The sequence below is a fragment of the Manis pentadactyla genome, chromosome 9, assembly GCF_030020395.1.
Source record: "Manis pentadactyla isolate mManPen7 chromosome 9, mManPen7.hap1, whole genome shotgun sequence".
NCBI lineage: Eukaryota > Metazoa > Chordata > Mammalia > Pholidota > Manidae > Manis > Manis pentadactyla.
In genome coordinates, this window is record NC_080027.1 from 53245590 (window position 1) to 53262315 (window position 16726).

The 16726-nt window shown below is 40.8% G+C and overlaps 2 protein-coding genes across 18 annotated transcripts in view; one reads left to right on the plus strand and one right to left on the minus strand.

The window, feature by feature from the left end:
- BMAL1 (basic helix-loop-helix ARNT like 1) overlaps positions 1-10774 on the plus strand; it is a 99751-nt gene extending 88977 nt beyond the window's left edge. For 12 of the 16 annotated variants that reach the window (XM_057507403.1, XM_057507401.1, XM_057507398.1 and 9 more), the window contains 6 exons: positions 311-461; positions 1317-1405; positions 2940-3063; positions 5281-5374; positions 9338-9440; positions 10115-10774. In XM_057507403.1, the coding sequence (XP_057363386.1) occupies positions 311-461; positions 1317-1405; positions 2940-3063; positions 5281-5374; positions 9338-9440; positions 10115-10275 (722 nt within the window). In that variant the 3' untranslated portion in view covers positions 10276-10774. The remainder of the gene's footprint in view (positions 1-310; positions 462-1316; positions 1406-2939; positions 3064-5280; positions 5375-9337; positions 9441-10114) is intronic. The other 4 variants (XM_057507404.1, XM_057507408.1, XM_057507407.1 and 1 more) reach the window with 1 other exon arrangement.
- An 89-nt stretch (positions 10775-10863) lies between these two features.
- BTBD10 (BTB domain containing 10) overlaps positions 10864-16726 on the minus strand; it is a 74952-nt gene continuing 69089 nt past the window's right edge. For both annotated transcript variants that reach the window (XM_036918055.2, XM_036918053.2), the window contains 2 exons: positions 15352-15462; positions 10864-12661 (listed from right to left, as the gene is read on the minus strand). In XM_036918055.2, coding sequence (XP_036773950.2) covers positions 12351-12661; positions 15352-15462 — 422 coding nt within the window. In that variant the 3' untranslated portion in view covers positions 10864-12350. The remainder of the gene's footprint in view (positions 12662-15351; positions 15463-16726) is intronic.

Here is a 16726-nt window from a genome sequence, read left to right on the forward strand (position 1 = left end):
CATAGGCCCTTTTGGATGGTGCCTTCTCATTTACTGGTGTTCACTTCAATGCTGATTCCAGTTAGAAGTCTACCCTGCAATCAGTTATTCCCTAGAGCCTTCATTTCACTCTGAAAAATAATGGCAGGTTCACAGATGAATTGAAAGGCTCTGAATTAGACTCTGAGACACAGCCTATTCTCTGAAGCGCCCATTCCCTTGGCTTATTAAAGAGTGATGGCATAGGAGGCTGAACATGCTTTAGGAGTTGGTTAGTTTAATATATTAGTCTGAATAAACAAAAATGTTCATAGTTTCTTTGCATTTTCAGTTTTACAGACGAGAGAAAAGATTACAACTAACTGCTATAAGTTTAAAATCAAAGACGGCTCTTTCATCACACTACGAAGTCGGTGGTTCAGTTTCATGAACCCATGGACCAAGGAAGTAGAATACATTGTCTCAACCAACACTGTTGTTTTGTAAGTGTTTTTCCTGCATCAGGAGCTCCTTTGCTTCAAAGAGAAATGCCTTGGGCTCCTTCCCTGGGAAAGGGAGTACAGGCAACAGCAGTGTCATATCCTTTAATGTCACCTTGTTAATAATCCTGTGAATCGTCAGGATTGGTGGAAGCCAAAAGGTTGTTCTCAAAGGACAAGATTCAGTACTCATATCACGCAGGCTCCAGCTTGTGGAATTGCTCCAGGAAACAACACCATTTCCTTCCCAGTAAAAGCAATCAACCTTTGAATCTTACAGGCCCTGCATACTGGGCATGCATGGGTCCTGCAGTGGAGGGAAGGGTTGACAATCTATTAAAGGCTCACACTGGCCTTGGCTGAAGATGGGGGTTTGTCCATGCCCACCAGGCTAGTGGCCTGAGCACTGGCAGCTGGAATGTTTTCTGAAAGGTTGCTACCTGCTAGGTGAGCAGGGAAGGGAAGGACCCCCTCTTTGGCCAGGACTGCTCCTCACATATCCTCCCCCATGGTGTCCAAAGTCCCACCTGTGGCAGAGTTGAGTGAGGGGCTAGGGCTGGGTGCACCACAGACTGGCAGAAGAGGAGGCCTTGTAGCAGTGGGCTGCTGCAGTCCCCACCTCTGCTGGACTGCGCCCCACATGATCAGGAAGGTCCAGCCAGGCAGTGAGGCCAGAGGCTGGGATGCCATGCATCATGTTACCAAACAGCGAGGAGACCCATTGAGCTACTCAGACAGACACTTCATTTTCTGGCCTGTCCAGGTCCAGAGTAGATACCGGACACCTTGGCCAAGGTGAAAGGTGCTCAGTTCTGAGCAGGCCTGACTCACGTTTCCTTATTGCTGGGATGTTCACAGAGCCAACGTCCTGGAAGGCGGGGACCCAACCTTCCCGCAGCTCACAGCATCCCCCCACAGCATGGACAGCATGCTGCCCTCTGGAGAAGGTAATTATGTCCTGCAGGGGCATTGGGGCTTGCCCAGGAGCAGCTGCTCAGGGCCAACATACCCTCCCCCAGCCACCACATTCTGTGAGACCAGGGAGGCCTCAAGGGAATGAGCACTAAGGATGCCAGGGTCTCAGTTTCTCTGTTAAGCCTGGAATACTGGGAGCTCATTTTTGCCTCTCCTGAGGCTGCCTGGACCCTGGAAGCCCTTGAAATATAAAATTCCTTGCTCCTCTTTGTTTTCTTCCCTCTGTGTTGCCCAGTGGCTGTGATGTAAAGTGCTATTTGGGGACTGCCGCTGCCTCCTGAAGGTGGGAGGAGGGTGTCTGTCAGCACTGGGCTGTGTGCCATACCTAGCACAGCTCCCTCTGGGCTCAGCCTTGGACCCGGCTCTCTGCCCTTGACCCGTCCTTCCTCAGGACCGCCTCTGCTTGCATGGCTTCAGCCCCTACCTCTCTCTATCAACGACTCCTACCTACATCCAGTCTCTCTCTGGAGCTCCAGATCTGTCTCTCCAACTGCCTAGACAGAACCACCTAGAGTTCAAAAGGCACCTGAAATTCAGCATCTCCAAACCAATTCTCTGCTCTCCCACATCTGGGTGGTTAAGCTGGAAGCCTGACTCCTACCTCTCTCCCATTACATCTAAGCATGAAATCCTGTCCCTTCTCTCTTTAACCTCTCTGTTGCCACTGTTACCTTGCCCTCCTCATTGTTGCCTGGATTACTGCAGAGAGCTTTCTAACCCTAGCTCATTCTTCCCCCTCCCACCTTCATGCTCCCCTCAAGTTCCTTCTCCATGCGGTGGACTCTCTAAACCCAACACTAAGTCAGTGTCTTTTCTATGTAAAGTTCTCTGTGCTCCTTAACCCCCTGTGGGTACTGCCCAAGTCTGTTAGTACCCAGGGCCTTCATGATGTGAGTGGTTCTGCCTTTCCATTTCCATCTGTCACTCCACCATCATTCATGATAAATTTCTTGGAGTAGTCTCCCAAGTTTCGTCCTGCCTCAGCGCTCTTGCGTATATTGGTTGCCGTGCCTGGAATGCATTCCCCTCCTTACCTCTTTGCCAAGCTCATTTATACTCCTCTCTCAGACTGAGCTCAAGGTTAAATTTTGCCAAGAAGTTGCCCCTGGCCCTGGATGAGTTGGGTGCTTTGTGCTTACCTGTCAAGCTTACCATGCTTTGCTATAGACATTGTTCATCTTATCTGTCTCCCTGTTAAGACCGTGAGCTCCTTGGGGGTAGGGGTGCTGACTTATCTCTGTAACTCTGGATTGAAGCACAGTGGTATTTGGGAAACACACATTGAGTGTGTGAGGGGAATTAGGTATGTCAGGTCAAAGATTTAGCCTCTCGTCCTGGAAGGAAACTTTAGCCTTTTCCTGCTGGAATGGCTCTTCCTAACAAGCTATGGCTCTAATGTTCCCTTAAGGCACAACCCTCAGGTTGAACTTCAAGTGGATCATGGGATGAACTGGTTTTAACATATAATGGCATTTCTTCCTTGGTTTTCCCCTTTCCCACTCTCAGATTCCTTTGTTGTAGGTGGCCCAAAGAGGACCCACCCTACTGTTCCAGGGATTCCAGGGGGAACCAGGGCTGGGGCAGGAAAAATAGGTCGAATGATTGCTGAGGAAATCATGGAAATCCACAGGTAAGTAACACCTTCTGGTTGCTCCCTTAAACAAGTGGTTCTCAAACCAGAGCATTTTACCCCCTAAGGGATATTCTTAATGTTGAGACATTTTTGGTTGTCGTAATTGGGTGGAAGCTGGCTGCTAAAAATCCAGTGGATAGAGACTAGGGAAGCTATGTGATAAACATCCTACAGTACACAGCCTCCTCCCTGCCCCCAGCAAAGAACTTTCCAGTCTAAAATAGCAATAGTGCTCAGTTTGAGAAATCTTGTTTTAAATAAAGATGCTCAACCCAAACAGGCCAGGGCTAAAGGGAACTCTTTGGAGGCTCAACTTTCTTACTACTTTGTGTATATGTCAAGGAGCTTCCCAGCGAGGATGGATGAACACTAGCATTGCAGGACTGCAGGAGTAAAGCTGTGAACTGCCAGAGAGACCTGGGCCTTCACAGAACATTAGTTTCTTCCATCACAAAGCTGCTAGGATTAATAATAGAGACCACCCATTATCAGCTAGTAACAGCAGCTCTCTTGGGCGGGACTTCTTTTCCATATGAAAGAGAAGGGAAGCAGTTCACCTGAGTTTGAGTCCTGGGCCTCTCCTTGGCTCTGCTTAGGAGATTCACTTAACTTCTTGGTCTCTGTTGACGTAAAACATAAAAGGTAGGCAGTTATCTCTATCTCCCAAGGGTTGCTTTAAGATTGTGAGAGAACTCAGGAAAATTCCCAGAACAGAAACTGACCATATAGAGAGTGCTCAAAAGTTATTACATCTAAGTTTTTAAGAGCAGTCATTGAGAGAGAAGCAATTGTTGTAGGTCCATTTGAATTTGTGCAACAGAGAGGGTGATAACCAGATACTTAGGAATGCGAACAATGGAACATAATCATAGGAAAAGGCAAATGTTACTACTATTCCAGGTCGCCACTGGATTGATTCTCTCGGGAGAATTGGAGGTTGGCCGCAAGAGGGCAGTACCGTTCTGTTTCTACCCCTACAGAAAGAAAGCAAAGAGAGTATGCTTAATAACCCAGGAATGAGGCCTCTCCTACAGTGAAGATTCTGTCCAAAAGAGAAATCAGGAATTTAAGGACATATATTGAAGAAATAAGTAATGAGGAAAAGGCAATTCCTAGATGGGGAACCTGGGAAAATAGCGGTTTCATAAACATAAGTAGGGAAAGGTGGGAGACACTCAGTAATTTTTCAGTAAGCAGTTAATCTGTGTGCTAAGAGTATATGGTGCCTAGTTGTATCCTGCCTTCAAAGAGCTTGTGATCCAGGAGAGAAAGCTTACTCACAGATCCACAGAACTAGGCAGTAGAGGCCAAGGGCCAAAAGACTGCTGGGCAGTGGAGGAGGGGCCCCTGGGTGACCGAAAAGCTACCTTCATCTGTTTTGGAGCTGAGAGCCTGGTGGTCACACCGCTACAATACTCTCCCTAGACTCTAGACGTCAGTGTCAGGCTTCCTTTCCTGAGGTCCCTGAGCCTGACAAGTTTTGTGGATTTGTTTCTAAGTCATTCCTATTACGCTGAGAAAGGCACTAACTGAAAAGGCCTGGACCCATTGTTTCTCACCTGTTGCCTTAGACAACTGCTTCCTAACCCTGGTCTCATTCTCCCCTCTCCCTAGGGGCACTGTTGCTCCTGCAAGGCCACTCTAGGTGGGACTGAGCCCCAGCACTTCCCATTGCCTGAGTATTCACCATCTAAAATGTGTTGTAGGTACAAGGATACAGTGCTTGCTGTGAATTCTAGTTTATGGCATCAAAGACAGAGTTTGAACTCCTAAAGTCTCCTCCAACTCTGAGATCTAATTTCTGTGAGGAAATAAAACTGGCCACTTACTTGATTCATCAACCTGAAATCCAGACCCTAATTCAAGGGCTTTGTCAGTGTGGTACCTGACCCCAGGGTCTGCATTCTACATCAGGTACTTACACGGTAAATCCAGCTTATCACTTGTTTTTGCAAATACATTACATTTTTATTGGAACACAACTACACCCATTCATTTATGTATTGTTTATGGCTGCTTCCAAGTTACAATTGCTGTGACAGAGACCACATAGCCTACAGAGCCTGAAATCATTACTATCTGGCCCTTTACAGGAAAAGCCAATCCTATTCTAGATCTTCATCCTTCTTCTCACCCCGACCCCTCAACAAAACACACACACACTCCATTGAAAACAAGGCAGGCAATATAACTAACTCCTCTTTTCTCTGACAGAATAAGAGGGTCATCACCTTCCAGCTGTGGCTCCAGCCCACTGAACATCACAAGCACACCTCCCCCTGATGCCTCTTCTCCAGGAGGCAAGAAGGTAAGGCTGCTCTTAGACAAAAGCCCTTCTTAATCTATACGGCCTCCTGCCCAAGTTCTGAAATGTTGGGGGTGGGAGTATATAATTACTGTTGTGGTTGCTGAAACAAGTTGGATCCTTTTTCCCTCCTTAGGGTAAATGCATCTCTGTGAGTCTAGGTACAAAACATACCAGTGGATCTAGAGAGGCTTGCTGACATCCTTAGAGGATTTATTCCATGTGAATAGGTGAAGGCAGAAAGATCATTCTTAGGAATGGGGAATTACCACTCTATTGCATTAAGGGAGCAATGCAAGAGCTCCCATGAGGGAAGGATTGGTGAATACCTCACACAGAAAACTGTCCAGTTCTATGCCAGGAGTTTTCAAGGGAGGAAACATCATTGATGTTAGTGCAGCTCCAGAAACAGTCATACAGAAGTGATGTTTTGCAAGGCAAGCTGGGCTTTTTCTGCTGCAGAAACCTGGGCATCCAGCACCTGTGTTTTGATAGCATTGGGTACAACTGGCTTGTCAATCAACAGCCCTCATGAAGGGCTGGCTAGAGGACTACATACATCACAAATAGGCTTAGAAACCTCTCATCTGTTTTCATCTTTGCCAGAGAATTTGTAAGTCTAGTTAATTGTAAGTCGTAGATCTATTTATAGATCCAGGTGTAAATATAGGTTAGGATGACCCCAGGGCCAGCATCTTTGAACAGTCATCCCTTTCCCCAAACATTAGTAATTCACATAAATGAGGCTTCTAGGGCACAAGCTGTATCAGAAATAGGACCTCAGAGGCTCAGGTTACCAGGAGCTGCAGTGGTGCCCGTGGGATGGGGGTGGGGGACAGTTAGTAAGGGGAGGGTAAAGTCAGGATCCCTGCTTCTACCAGGGCACCTTCACTTCTGTTTTATGTGAATCTTCTGTAAAAATTTCTATTAGAAAAAAGGTTTTGCTCCCCACAAAGAGGTTTGAAAGTCAAATTAATGGGTAAGAGCATGGTCGATGCAAGATCGACCTGGGTTTGAAGCCTGGATTTGCCATGTGCCTGCTTTGTGACCCGGTACGATTTTTAAGTCCTAGTTTTCTCTATAATGGGGTTAATATAGGTTAGAACAGCCAGTATCTTTGCACATGAAGTCCTATTATGAGATGGTATGTGTAAAAGTGCCTGACCTTTGGTAACAACTTAGAAAATAGCACTGATAAAATCTGGGCGAGGTATACCCCTCACCCTGCTTGCAGTCCCTGCTGTTCTATTACACCCCTAATTCCTTCACCATCTCCTTAGAGTTGTCTCCCCTTTTCTGTTCTCGATTCAACTTTTATGCACTTGACTTCCTGGTATTACCAAGAATCCCACTACTCTGTTTTGAAAGGTTATCATTCCAGTATAGTGCTTAAATATTACTCAGGAAACTTTAATATACACTCTCTCATCTTACCCTCACAAGTTTATATGACAAAATCCAGGCTCCCTCATGTTAAATGAGTAAGTAGTCCAGCATTTGTTCCTAAGTATGGCTCCAAACTAAATTCATATCTCCTGACTTCCAATTCTTCCCGCACCAACAACAGCCAGAGATCTAAAAGTATACACTGCATCACAAAGCCCTGAGTATTTTTGAGGCACTTAGGGAAAAATTTTCCTTCAGGCTTATAAAAATGGGTCTAGGAGAAGAGATTCTGAGTGTATTCCGAGTCCCCAGCAGTAGGACTTTGACAGAGAAGCCTAAACAAGATGGAGTTAAAAATGATGGCAGCATTAAATAGTATACCAGAGCGGTAAGAGTAAAGGTGGCCTCATGCTTCAGCCTTTCCCAGTCACTCAAATTTGGCATGTCCAAAAAATGAGTTGTTTACCTGCTAGTTGTTTCAGTCAGGGCCAAGCTAAAAAAGAGAGGCTGTGAGCCTCATAGGTTTCAGGAGAGTCCTGGCATCCAGAAGCACTAAGGAAAGTTCAGATAAAGTAGCGGTTCTGTACATGTCATCTGTGGTCTTTTGGGGGAGTGGGGTGGGCAAGATCCTTTCAGGTGTCTGGAAGATCAAAACTATTTTCATAATAATGCTAAAACATTTTCTTCACAGTGTTGATAAGTGAACTGAGCAATGTAGGGTAAAACCGGTCTTTTACAAAAATCAGGGCAGTAGCACCAAACTGTACTCATAGTCACTGCTTTTCTCACCATATACTCTCAATGAAAAATAATAAAATTTAAAGCCACTTTAATTTAAGAATGTCCTTAATGAAGCAGTAAGGCTTTTTACAAAAGCCTTGAGTAGTATTTTTAATAGTTACAAAATGCTTAGGTATGTGGAAAGCACTGCAGACAGACTGCTGTCTCAAGGAAAAGCACTTGTGTCATTAAGTTAGGAGCTCAAATAACCTCTTTTCTCATAGGACACCATTTTTACTATTGCAAACTATGGTTATTCCAACTTGGGTATTTAGCATACATCTTCTTGAAAATGATGAACCTATGACTTTAAGGGAAACAACTGACAGTATTTGTTGCCTTCTGGGCAAAAATTAGAATTTTTGGAAAACTTGTATCTGCTCTTAGCTCAACAGCTTCCTAAAACTTAAAAGATACTTCTGATGATATAGGTAATATTAGCAATGGTGATGCTTTGATGTTGTACAGTGAAATATGTCAACACTTAGAAGGTCAGCATAATTTAGTGAACGCATTTTCCAAATGGCCAGGGCAAGATAGTTTCAATCATGCAAAAGTAAAAGATCCATCTTAAGTGCCAAGATATAATAATGGATTTTAAGAGTACAAAATTTTATTGATATGGTTTCAGATTCCACAGTGCAATTAATCTTTTAAGGAACTGCCACTTATTGAGTTTCCATGTAATATCAAAGAATACCATGATTATTTGAAAAGGCTATTAAGACACACTTCCCTATACCAACTACATTATCTATGGGAGGCCAGATTTCCTTCATAATACTTCAGCCAAACAACAAATCTAAATAGACTGAATGGAGAAGCAAATGAGAATCCAGTTAGATTCTATTAAGACAGACATTCAATTTGCAAAATATGTAAAATACTTTTCACTTTGTTTTAGAAGTTATTTTTCATTAAAATGCTATTTGTGTTAACATGTAATAGGTTTATTATTTTTAAAAACTTACTAGTTTTAACTATGAATATAGTAAATATTGGTAAATATAGCCTACACAAATAAAAGATCTTTGGAGTTCTCATTTATTAGAGAGTAGAGGTTCCTATACGAAAAAGTTGAACTGCAGAGACAAAGTTATAATGCCACCTACTGGCAAGGCCTGAAATCACTCTCTCTCCTAAAATGCAAGCTGCTACCAAACTGTTTCCTCACCTACATCCAAGGACTTCTCAAACATGCTTTTCTGTAATGAGACTCAGGCAAGGAAAAGGAAGCTTAGAGGTGAGGGGGGTGCAAAAAGGGCTACAAAAAAATTAAGAGTTCTACTACTGACAAGTTGGAGTAATACTTCTCAGTGATCTAAACGTAAACCACTGGTTCTGAAGTTGGCATTTATAGAACCAGGGATGAGATTTACTTTGTGCTTTGTTGTTCATTTGTGACTCCTCAGCTGTGTCTCTTCAGTTTAACCCCTTATTTCTTCTTCAGCAACATCTGTTGCTGTAAGAAGTTTTATTACTTTATGTGGGAACTGCGCATCGAGCTCACTGAGGTTTAGTCCTTGCCTTAAACACATGAACAGCATGATCCAAGGTAATTAAATGCTCTATGGATTTTATTCAGCCTTGAAATTGCATGGGTTGAACCCAATGAAAAGAGACTAGTTTGGGGAAGTTTTTTCTTACTGTGACCAGTCCTAACAGCTAGTTTGAGAAAACTGAAGCCATTTGAAGCTTTTTTCACCTACCGTCCTCTTTTCAACTTGCTTCATTTTCTTGGTGACATTTGCATGATACTGATTCAAACTGTTGATGTGAAAACTTCACTTTTGTTTGTAGATTTTAAATGGAGGGACTCCAGACATTCCTTCCAGTGGCCTACTATCAGGGCAGGCTCAGGAGAACCCAGGTTATCCATATTCTGATAGTTCTTCTATTCTTGGTAAGTAGCATTATTATTCATTTCTATTTCAGTGAGCTTGAAAAATATCTGGCATAAAGTTTTAAGAATCAAATGTATAAAATAAGCTAGTTCTAGATAAATTTGATAAGAACAAAGTTTTGTTTAAATCTTTACTTCGAAGTTGAGTTTAGTGGCTGAGTTCTGGTGGTGGGGTCCAAGTGTTTCCCTGGAACTCAGGAGGAGATTATAGCAGCCTAGGCAAGCTTTCTCCCACCAGTGGGACTCTTCAGAGGGAGAGCTGATGAAGGTGCAGAAATAAAGCCTAGAAAGGTGATCAATAAGCATTTCAGAGTATTAAAAGTCAGTAAGCAATGAAAAGTTTGCTTCTCCCTTCCCACCCATCTTTTTCTCTACTTGTCTTTCTAGATCTTTATTTACTAATCTCTATCTTCCAAATTTTCTTTCCTTCTTAACTCCCTATAACTGGGTATATCAGAATATTAAAATGAGGTCAACTCAAATGCTTTTCGTCTTTACCGAAGTTTAAGTCTTTTGTTTCTAAAAATTGGTTCTTCTCTCTGAAAAACACCAAAGTTAAGAAAAAAATGGCAATGCAGCCCAAAACCAGCCTTCTTACCCTACTATTAAGTATAATTTTCGTATTAAATATGTTGTGGTATGATCACTGACCAGTTTTTAATCTCCTCCCACAGGTGAGAACCCTCACATAGGCATAGACATGATAGACAACGATCAAGGCTCAAGTAGTCCCAGTAATGATGAAGCAGCAATGGCTGTCATAATGAGCCTCTTGGAAGCAGATGCTGGCCTGGGTGGCCCTGTTGACTTTAGCGACTTGCCATGGCCGCTGTAAACTACATGTTGCTTTAGCAACAGCTACAGTATCAAAGTGCATTACTGGTGGAGTTTTACAGTCTGTGAAGCTTACTGGATAAAGAGAGAACAGCTTTTATGTACTGTCTTCATAAAAGCAATCTCAGAGCCATTGATACAAGTCAATCTTACTATGTGTAAAGTCAAAGTGGAACTAAGCCTGCTCCAGTGTTTCCTCATCATTGATTGGGCTAGCTGTGGATAGCTTGCATTAATTGTATATTTTGGATTCTGTTTTTGTGTTGAATTTTTTAATCATTGTGCACAGAAGCATCATTGGTAGCTTTTATATGCAAATGGTCATTTCAGATGTATGGTGTTTTTACACTACAAAGAAGTCCCCCATGTGGATATTTCTTATACTAATTGTATCATAAAGCTGTTTATTCTTCCTTGTAAGAATCCTTTACTATAAATATGGGTTAAACTATAATGTATTAGTTAAATATTTTTAATAAATGTTTCCCTTGTTCTATAAATGCTGTTCACATTTCAAACAATTAGAAAAAAATCTTATGTGTTCTGTGGGGTGCCAGATAGATTTTCTACAGTGAGTGTTTAAGGGCCATCCATCCCAATAGCATTTACTATAATGCCTTTGTGGCCTTCATAACAATTCTGGGACTTACATGACTTCCCATGTTACTAGCTTAGCTATATTGTTAAAATAGTTAAAATTGCAACAATTTGGAGAGACACTGCTGCTTAAACACAAATTTCAAATCCTCTGAAATTATAGTTTCAAGACTAGCTGCACCAAACTGGCTTCATACAACTCCTTTATACTACCACTCACAGCTGTATGGCTTCATACATTTAAGCCATATGACTCCAGACTCAAAGCACCTAAATACTTCTATGGTCCAATTCAAGAATGAATCAGAATATTAGAAAATAGCATTTGCATGAATAATTTAGTAAGCAGAACAGTGTGATATAATGGGGAAAGCACTGAACTGTTGTTAGAAATTGGCTCTGAAACTTGAGGTTACTATATATAACCTAGTAAAAGTATTTTGCCCTTCATGTCAGGTTGGACTAGAAAATGTTCCTTTCAGCTTTAATACTGTTTTGGATTTATAGTACATTTTATAATTAGTGGGGAATATAAGTGCACACATATACCAAATTAAGAGTTCCCTGAGCTACTATTTGGTTTCTAGTTACTGACACCAACAAGAATAGAAAATCTAATTACGAGACCAAAAATCTGGTCAAGGTGGTTATACAGGTGATCAGAATCATTAAAACAATGGAATTTTATTTTGATGAAAAACTTGAGTTTACAATCATTTAGTAAATGAAGAGCAACACTTCATTTTCCTATCCCATAACTTGTAAGAAAAAAAAGCATTAGTAAATAAATATCTGTGAACAGATTAAGGGTAAGGCAGACTGGATAATAAACCAACTCTGATGTTCACACTCCCTGCATGTGACACATTCTAAAAAGGTGAAAATGGCACTGGAGGGAACCAGTAAGATACAGGCATTGAATCTCATCCTTATCATTCAAATAAGCCCAGTGATAAAAATTCATTTTTCTGCTCATCTTGGGCAGCAAACTATACACATTTTACTGAAGGAAAATTTTGATAGAAGCACTTACTTAAGTTATATTGCGCATCACAACTATAAAAATGGCTTGAACAGTTCCATTTAACCACCATTTATAAAGTGCAACTATATAATACTCTACATTTTATCTGGGATGTCATGAATGTCAATCTAGACTGAAAATACCCCAGCTGCCAATTTCCACCACTTCTGAAAAGATCTAGATGTGTGAAAAAGAACTGTCCCCCATACAAAGAACCAATTTCACAAACCTACTGGTAAACAAAGACATTTATGTAACTGGAACCTCAGGATGGTAGAGCTGTACTCTCTTAAAAAACCATTCAGCTACCTTTGGTCTTTAAAAAAGCCTACACTGCAATTACTAAACACTGTTATGTGCATCTCACAGTGAGGAGAGCGGCCTGCAGTGCAGAATGAGGAGAGTGCAACGTCACTGTGAAAAGTAGCATGCTATGGTTTCCAGGAACGTCGACGTCACAGCATTGGGTTCTGGGCATCAGGGTCGAGGTCATTACTGCCAGAAGGGGGATGGACAGGGAGAATATCCAGCTCATCGACTTGTGGAGTGGGGTGCATGACTACCAGCTGGTCCTGAGGAATGTCAGCGGCAGCTGCTGCAAGATTGGTGATAGATTTACTCTTTACACATTGAAAGTCTACATGCCGACTCTTTCCTTCTTCCTTCTCCCAGGACATTCGAATAAAGGGTCTTTGGACATAATTGTAAATCACTTCTGGGCGGCCCCCAGGCCTTTTCTTTACTTTTTCTTTGTAGGTAGGATAACCTGGAGGAGAAAAAGATTTTAAAAACTGAGGACACACATGCACATGCACACGCACACATGCAGCATGTCCCCACAGCACTTCTCACCCAGTTTAAGCCTAAAGATGGCTTTTCTGCTGTAGCTCCTGAACACACAAAACAAAGAAGAGAAATAAATATTCCATCTCCTTAGTCATCAGTTCAACAGCCAGCAACTGAAATCCTACTGATGGGATTCACAGATCCTTCCACCATCCTCTCAGCTACTCAGTACACCAACTACCCAGAAAAACATCATTACAGTCAAAGCAAGGAGAGAATAGGTCCCAAATGGAATGGGACCTAATGGGATGCAATTCATGTATCTTGAGCTCTAGCTATGTATCCTTAACATCTCTGAATTCTTCCCTTCACAGGATTATCTGGCCTCAAGGCCTATAATTTATTGTTACATTAGCCTTCTATTTTCCTTAAACCTAAATCTCATGTTCATATTGCTCTTGGGTTTTTTTTTCTTTTGTTAAACGACAAAAAGTTATAGAGATCTCCAGCTTCACTGGTTCTAAAGGTACTTCTGCACCTAGGTTAGCAAAACCAGTATTTTATTCCCTATCTCATTTAACATTACTACTATAACCACCGAGCAGCTTATTCAGATTGGCAATTCCAAAGCAACTTTGACTGATTAATTATACCTTCCTCCTCTTGGATCATAATCACTGCAAAGTAATAGTTAAACTATTTCCTAGTTTTGGAAAAATTTCAGTCATTTATCAGTAAGGCAATTTCTCCAGACATATTCCCCTTAGAAACTATAAGTCTCTTCCCTGCTTCGAACTAGCAAGAATTGCTAGTTTAGACCAGGGATTGACAAACATTTCCTGTGAAGGGCCAGACAGTGAGTATTTCAGGTTTATGGGCCATATGGTTTCTATCACTACTCAACTATGCCATTGTAAAGTGAAATTAGCTATAAATAATTCATAAATGAGTAAACATGTCTGTTTCAATAAAACTCTTTTAAAAAAATAATGAGCTGCATTTGGCCTACAGGCCATAGTTAGACCATAGTTAGAACCAGAAAAAAATAGTATGGCCCCTTTTTATGATTAATGGCATACGGGGATGAATGTAGTCATTTTTGGTAGCTAGTATTAGCCATGTGTGGAGTGCATGTGTATGTGATTAAGGTGAGAGGGGCACAGGGGCAAGTAGGGTTGAAAGCCCTCTAAAGACCGTCTGTAGAAAGCATTCTTTGTTTCACACGCCAGTTAATTACCATCTAAAGGGCAGCACTAGAGATCACAAGAGGTACCTATCCCCTTGTCCTTGATTCTTCTTGGACTATTAGAAAACCTTTAAATTTCTATCTCTTTATATTCCATTCTGTCCTCCAATCACCACTCTAATGAAGTGTAATCTTATTACATACTTGCTTAAAAACTACCAATGGTTTCCTCACACTTAAAGGGGAGGGTCTGTACTCCTTAGCATATATATATAATACAAGGCTTTTTTACAACTTGGTTCCAACCTACCTGTCATCAGGCTTCAACTCAAATGTCTCCTCCTTAGGCCTTCCTGTCCGCCCAATCTAAAGTAGCTTCCAGCTGCCTTCTCCCTAGCTCTGAAACCAAATAGCTAAACCCCACTGTTTGCAAAATGGCAAGAAAGGACATATACTGGTGAAGCTAATGTGTCAGCAATTCCACTACTTTTTTAAGTCCAAAGTTTCCTCTCCTTACTGCTAAATCTGTTTCTGGTCTTTCTTTCCCATATGTCTTAGCAGTCCTGTGACCTCCCAACAGCTCAACTGGTCATTGATGAACAACACTACTATCTTCATTATCACCATCACAAACATGGGAAATTACTATGTGCCAGGCCCTGTTTTAATTGCTTTCCATGTACTAACATTCTTTCCTCACAACAACCTGATAAGGCACTTAATGCTCCCATTTCAGAAGAGGAAAGTAAGGCACACAGAAGTACCTTGGCTGAGGTCTTAACATTAAGCTATCAAGTCATAAGATTTGAACACATGCAATCTGGATCCAGAACCCTTAGTCTTGTCAGTATGTCATGTTATGCCAAGAAAGATATTTTGTTCTTAGTACATTCTTTTCTTTTTTTGTTCTTATTCTTTTTAGAATAAAAGAGCATCTAGAAAAATTCATTTAAATCACGAAGTAAAAAGAAGCCTAAAAATGTATCATTTAAGTATAAGATAAAGTAAGTATGCAGTTTGTATTTAATCTGAAAATAAGCTATTATCATACTTTAAGATACCAGTAAACTACTAGTACTGCTTTTACATGAATTTTCAGAATGTAGTTTTTTAGCTCTGTTGGGTTTTGGGAGCTCCAATGATAACTACGAGGCAAAGAACCCTATCTTATAGGGACGTACACACATGTATGCCCAAACATACTACATGGGCTCAGTCAAAAAAGCATTAGGGTGAGCTATGGCAGAAAAGACAAATTCTTATCTCCACATTGCCAGGGAATCTTATGGAATAAATAATTTATAATGGTCTTCTATCTTTGTCAGATAAAGGAAGCTGGTTTTTGTTATTTATAGGTCTACTGCACGAGCATTCAATAATCATTTGAGCTTTTCAAAGTATTAAACTATATTCTAAATGGGATCCCATTTTTTAACCTTGTTTTTTCAAAAGAAAACTAACAGAAAATAATGAAAATGACTTACCTTCTATTCCCAGTCTAATCTTCTTAAGACCCCTCTCCTTCAAAACTGATTTGGCCACATCTCTGTTTTCAATGTACTTGAAAAATCTATATAATTTTGTGCTATAAATAACTGGAAACAAAAAGACAAGAATATCTTCTTATTAAAATCAAAGTACTTGGAGATGAACTTAAATTTATCTTGATCATCAAAGAGGCCTGACAACCCTAAAAGCCCAAATACTGGATGCAGTGATGCCAAAGGGTGACTAGCCAACATGACAGGACAATTCAGTACAGTTAATGTATAAGCAAATGTCTACTTAAGTTGAAACAAGAAAAGCTTTAATAACAAATCAGGTAACCCAATCCATAGGAAGAAAATCTCCTTCTGAAAGATATATCATATACAAACTTAGTGGAATGGGATCTGCCCCAATTTCTTCAAGTAAGAGAACTATCAATACTACATACATTATCAAGCAGGCAAAGTAAAGGACTTTGCTATGATGCCTTCAAGGCCTTGTCTGGAAGGGAAAAAACTGCCTTGTCAGAGAGTGCAAAATGGATACATCTTATATTTCATGGATTGAGCAACTATTAATAATTCCCCCAGAAAGCAAAGACCCTCCCCCAAAACTGTTTTCCATTCAGGCGAACAGCCCCATTTAATACTGATGTTAAAAACGGCAGATTCGAGCATGTTCTGCCTAGGTTAGTCTGTTTAGAGCAAACTGGCTTTGCAAAGGGCAGACATTCCACTGACAACATGTTGAGTCTTCCAAATGTGCTGGGAACTTCAGGGAGTTAGACTGATGGACCTTCCTCGCCTTCTCTCTTTCAGGTGGAGTTATCTCCCTTAAAAGGTGAACTGCAAAGGTTTTTTCAAAAAAAGAAAAACACACTCACAAACCAAACATGCTGGTTTAAGAGCCAATAAAAGGAAAATACGTATACAGATGCTACTACTCGTGGGGTAAATGTGTGATTATTAATATATCCTTATTATTACTGATATTTTAAGAAAAAAGACTTTTTGACATCTCAGAATGGATGTTGTCATATGTCACATTTAGGAAATCAGGAGGAAGAGGCTATCTGTTTTCTCAAGTGAATCTTCTTTAGGTTGAAATATCTTGGCACAAAATGAAACATATTTAGACAAATTAAGTAAAATGTTTTCAAGTCCTTTAAGTTTCAAAGCTTAAGATAAAAAACAAACAAACCAAAACCACTCAAATGGAAAGCTCAACAACTAAAAAGGAAAAGCCAGCTCTACTATAATTTCTGTATCACTATAATGTCCTTTCTGTACTCTTATGGTTCGCTCTACTCTCTTGAAGTCAAACTTTTTGGAAACTAAACTACAAATTAAAAGTTTATTCATTACTCTTTAT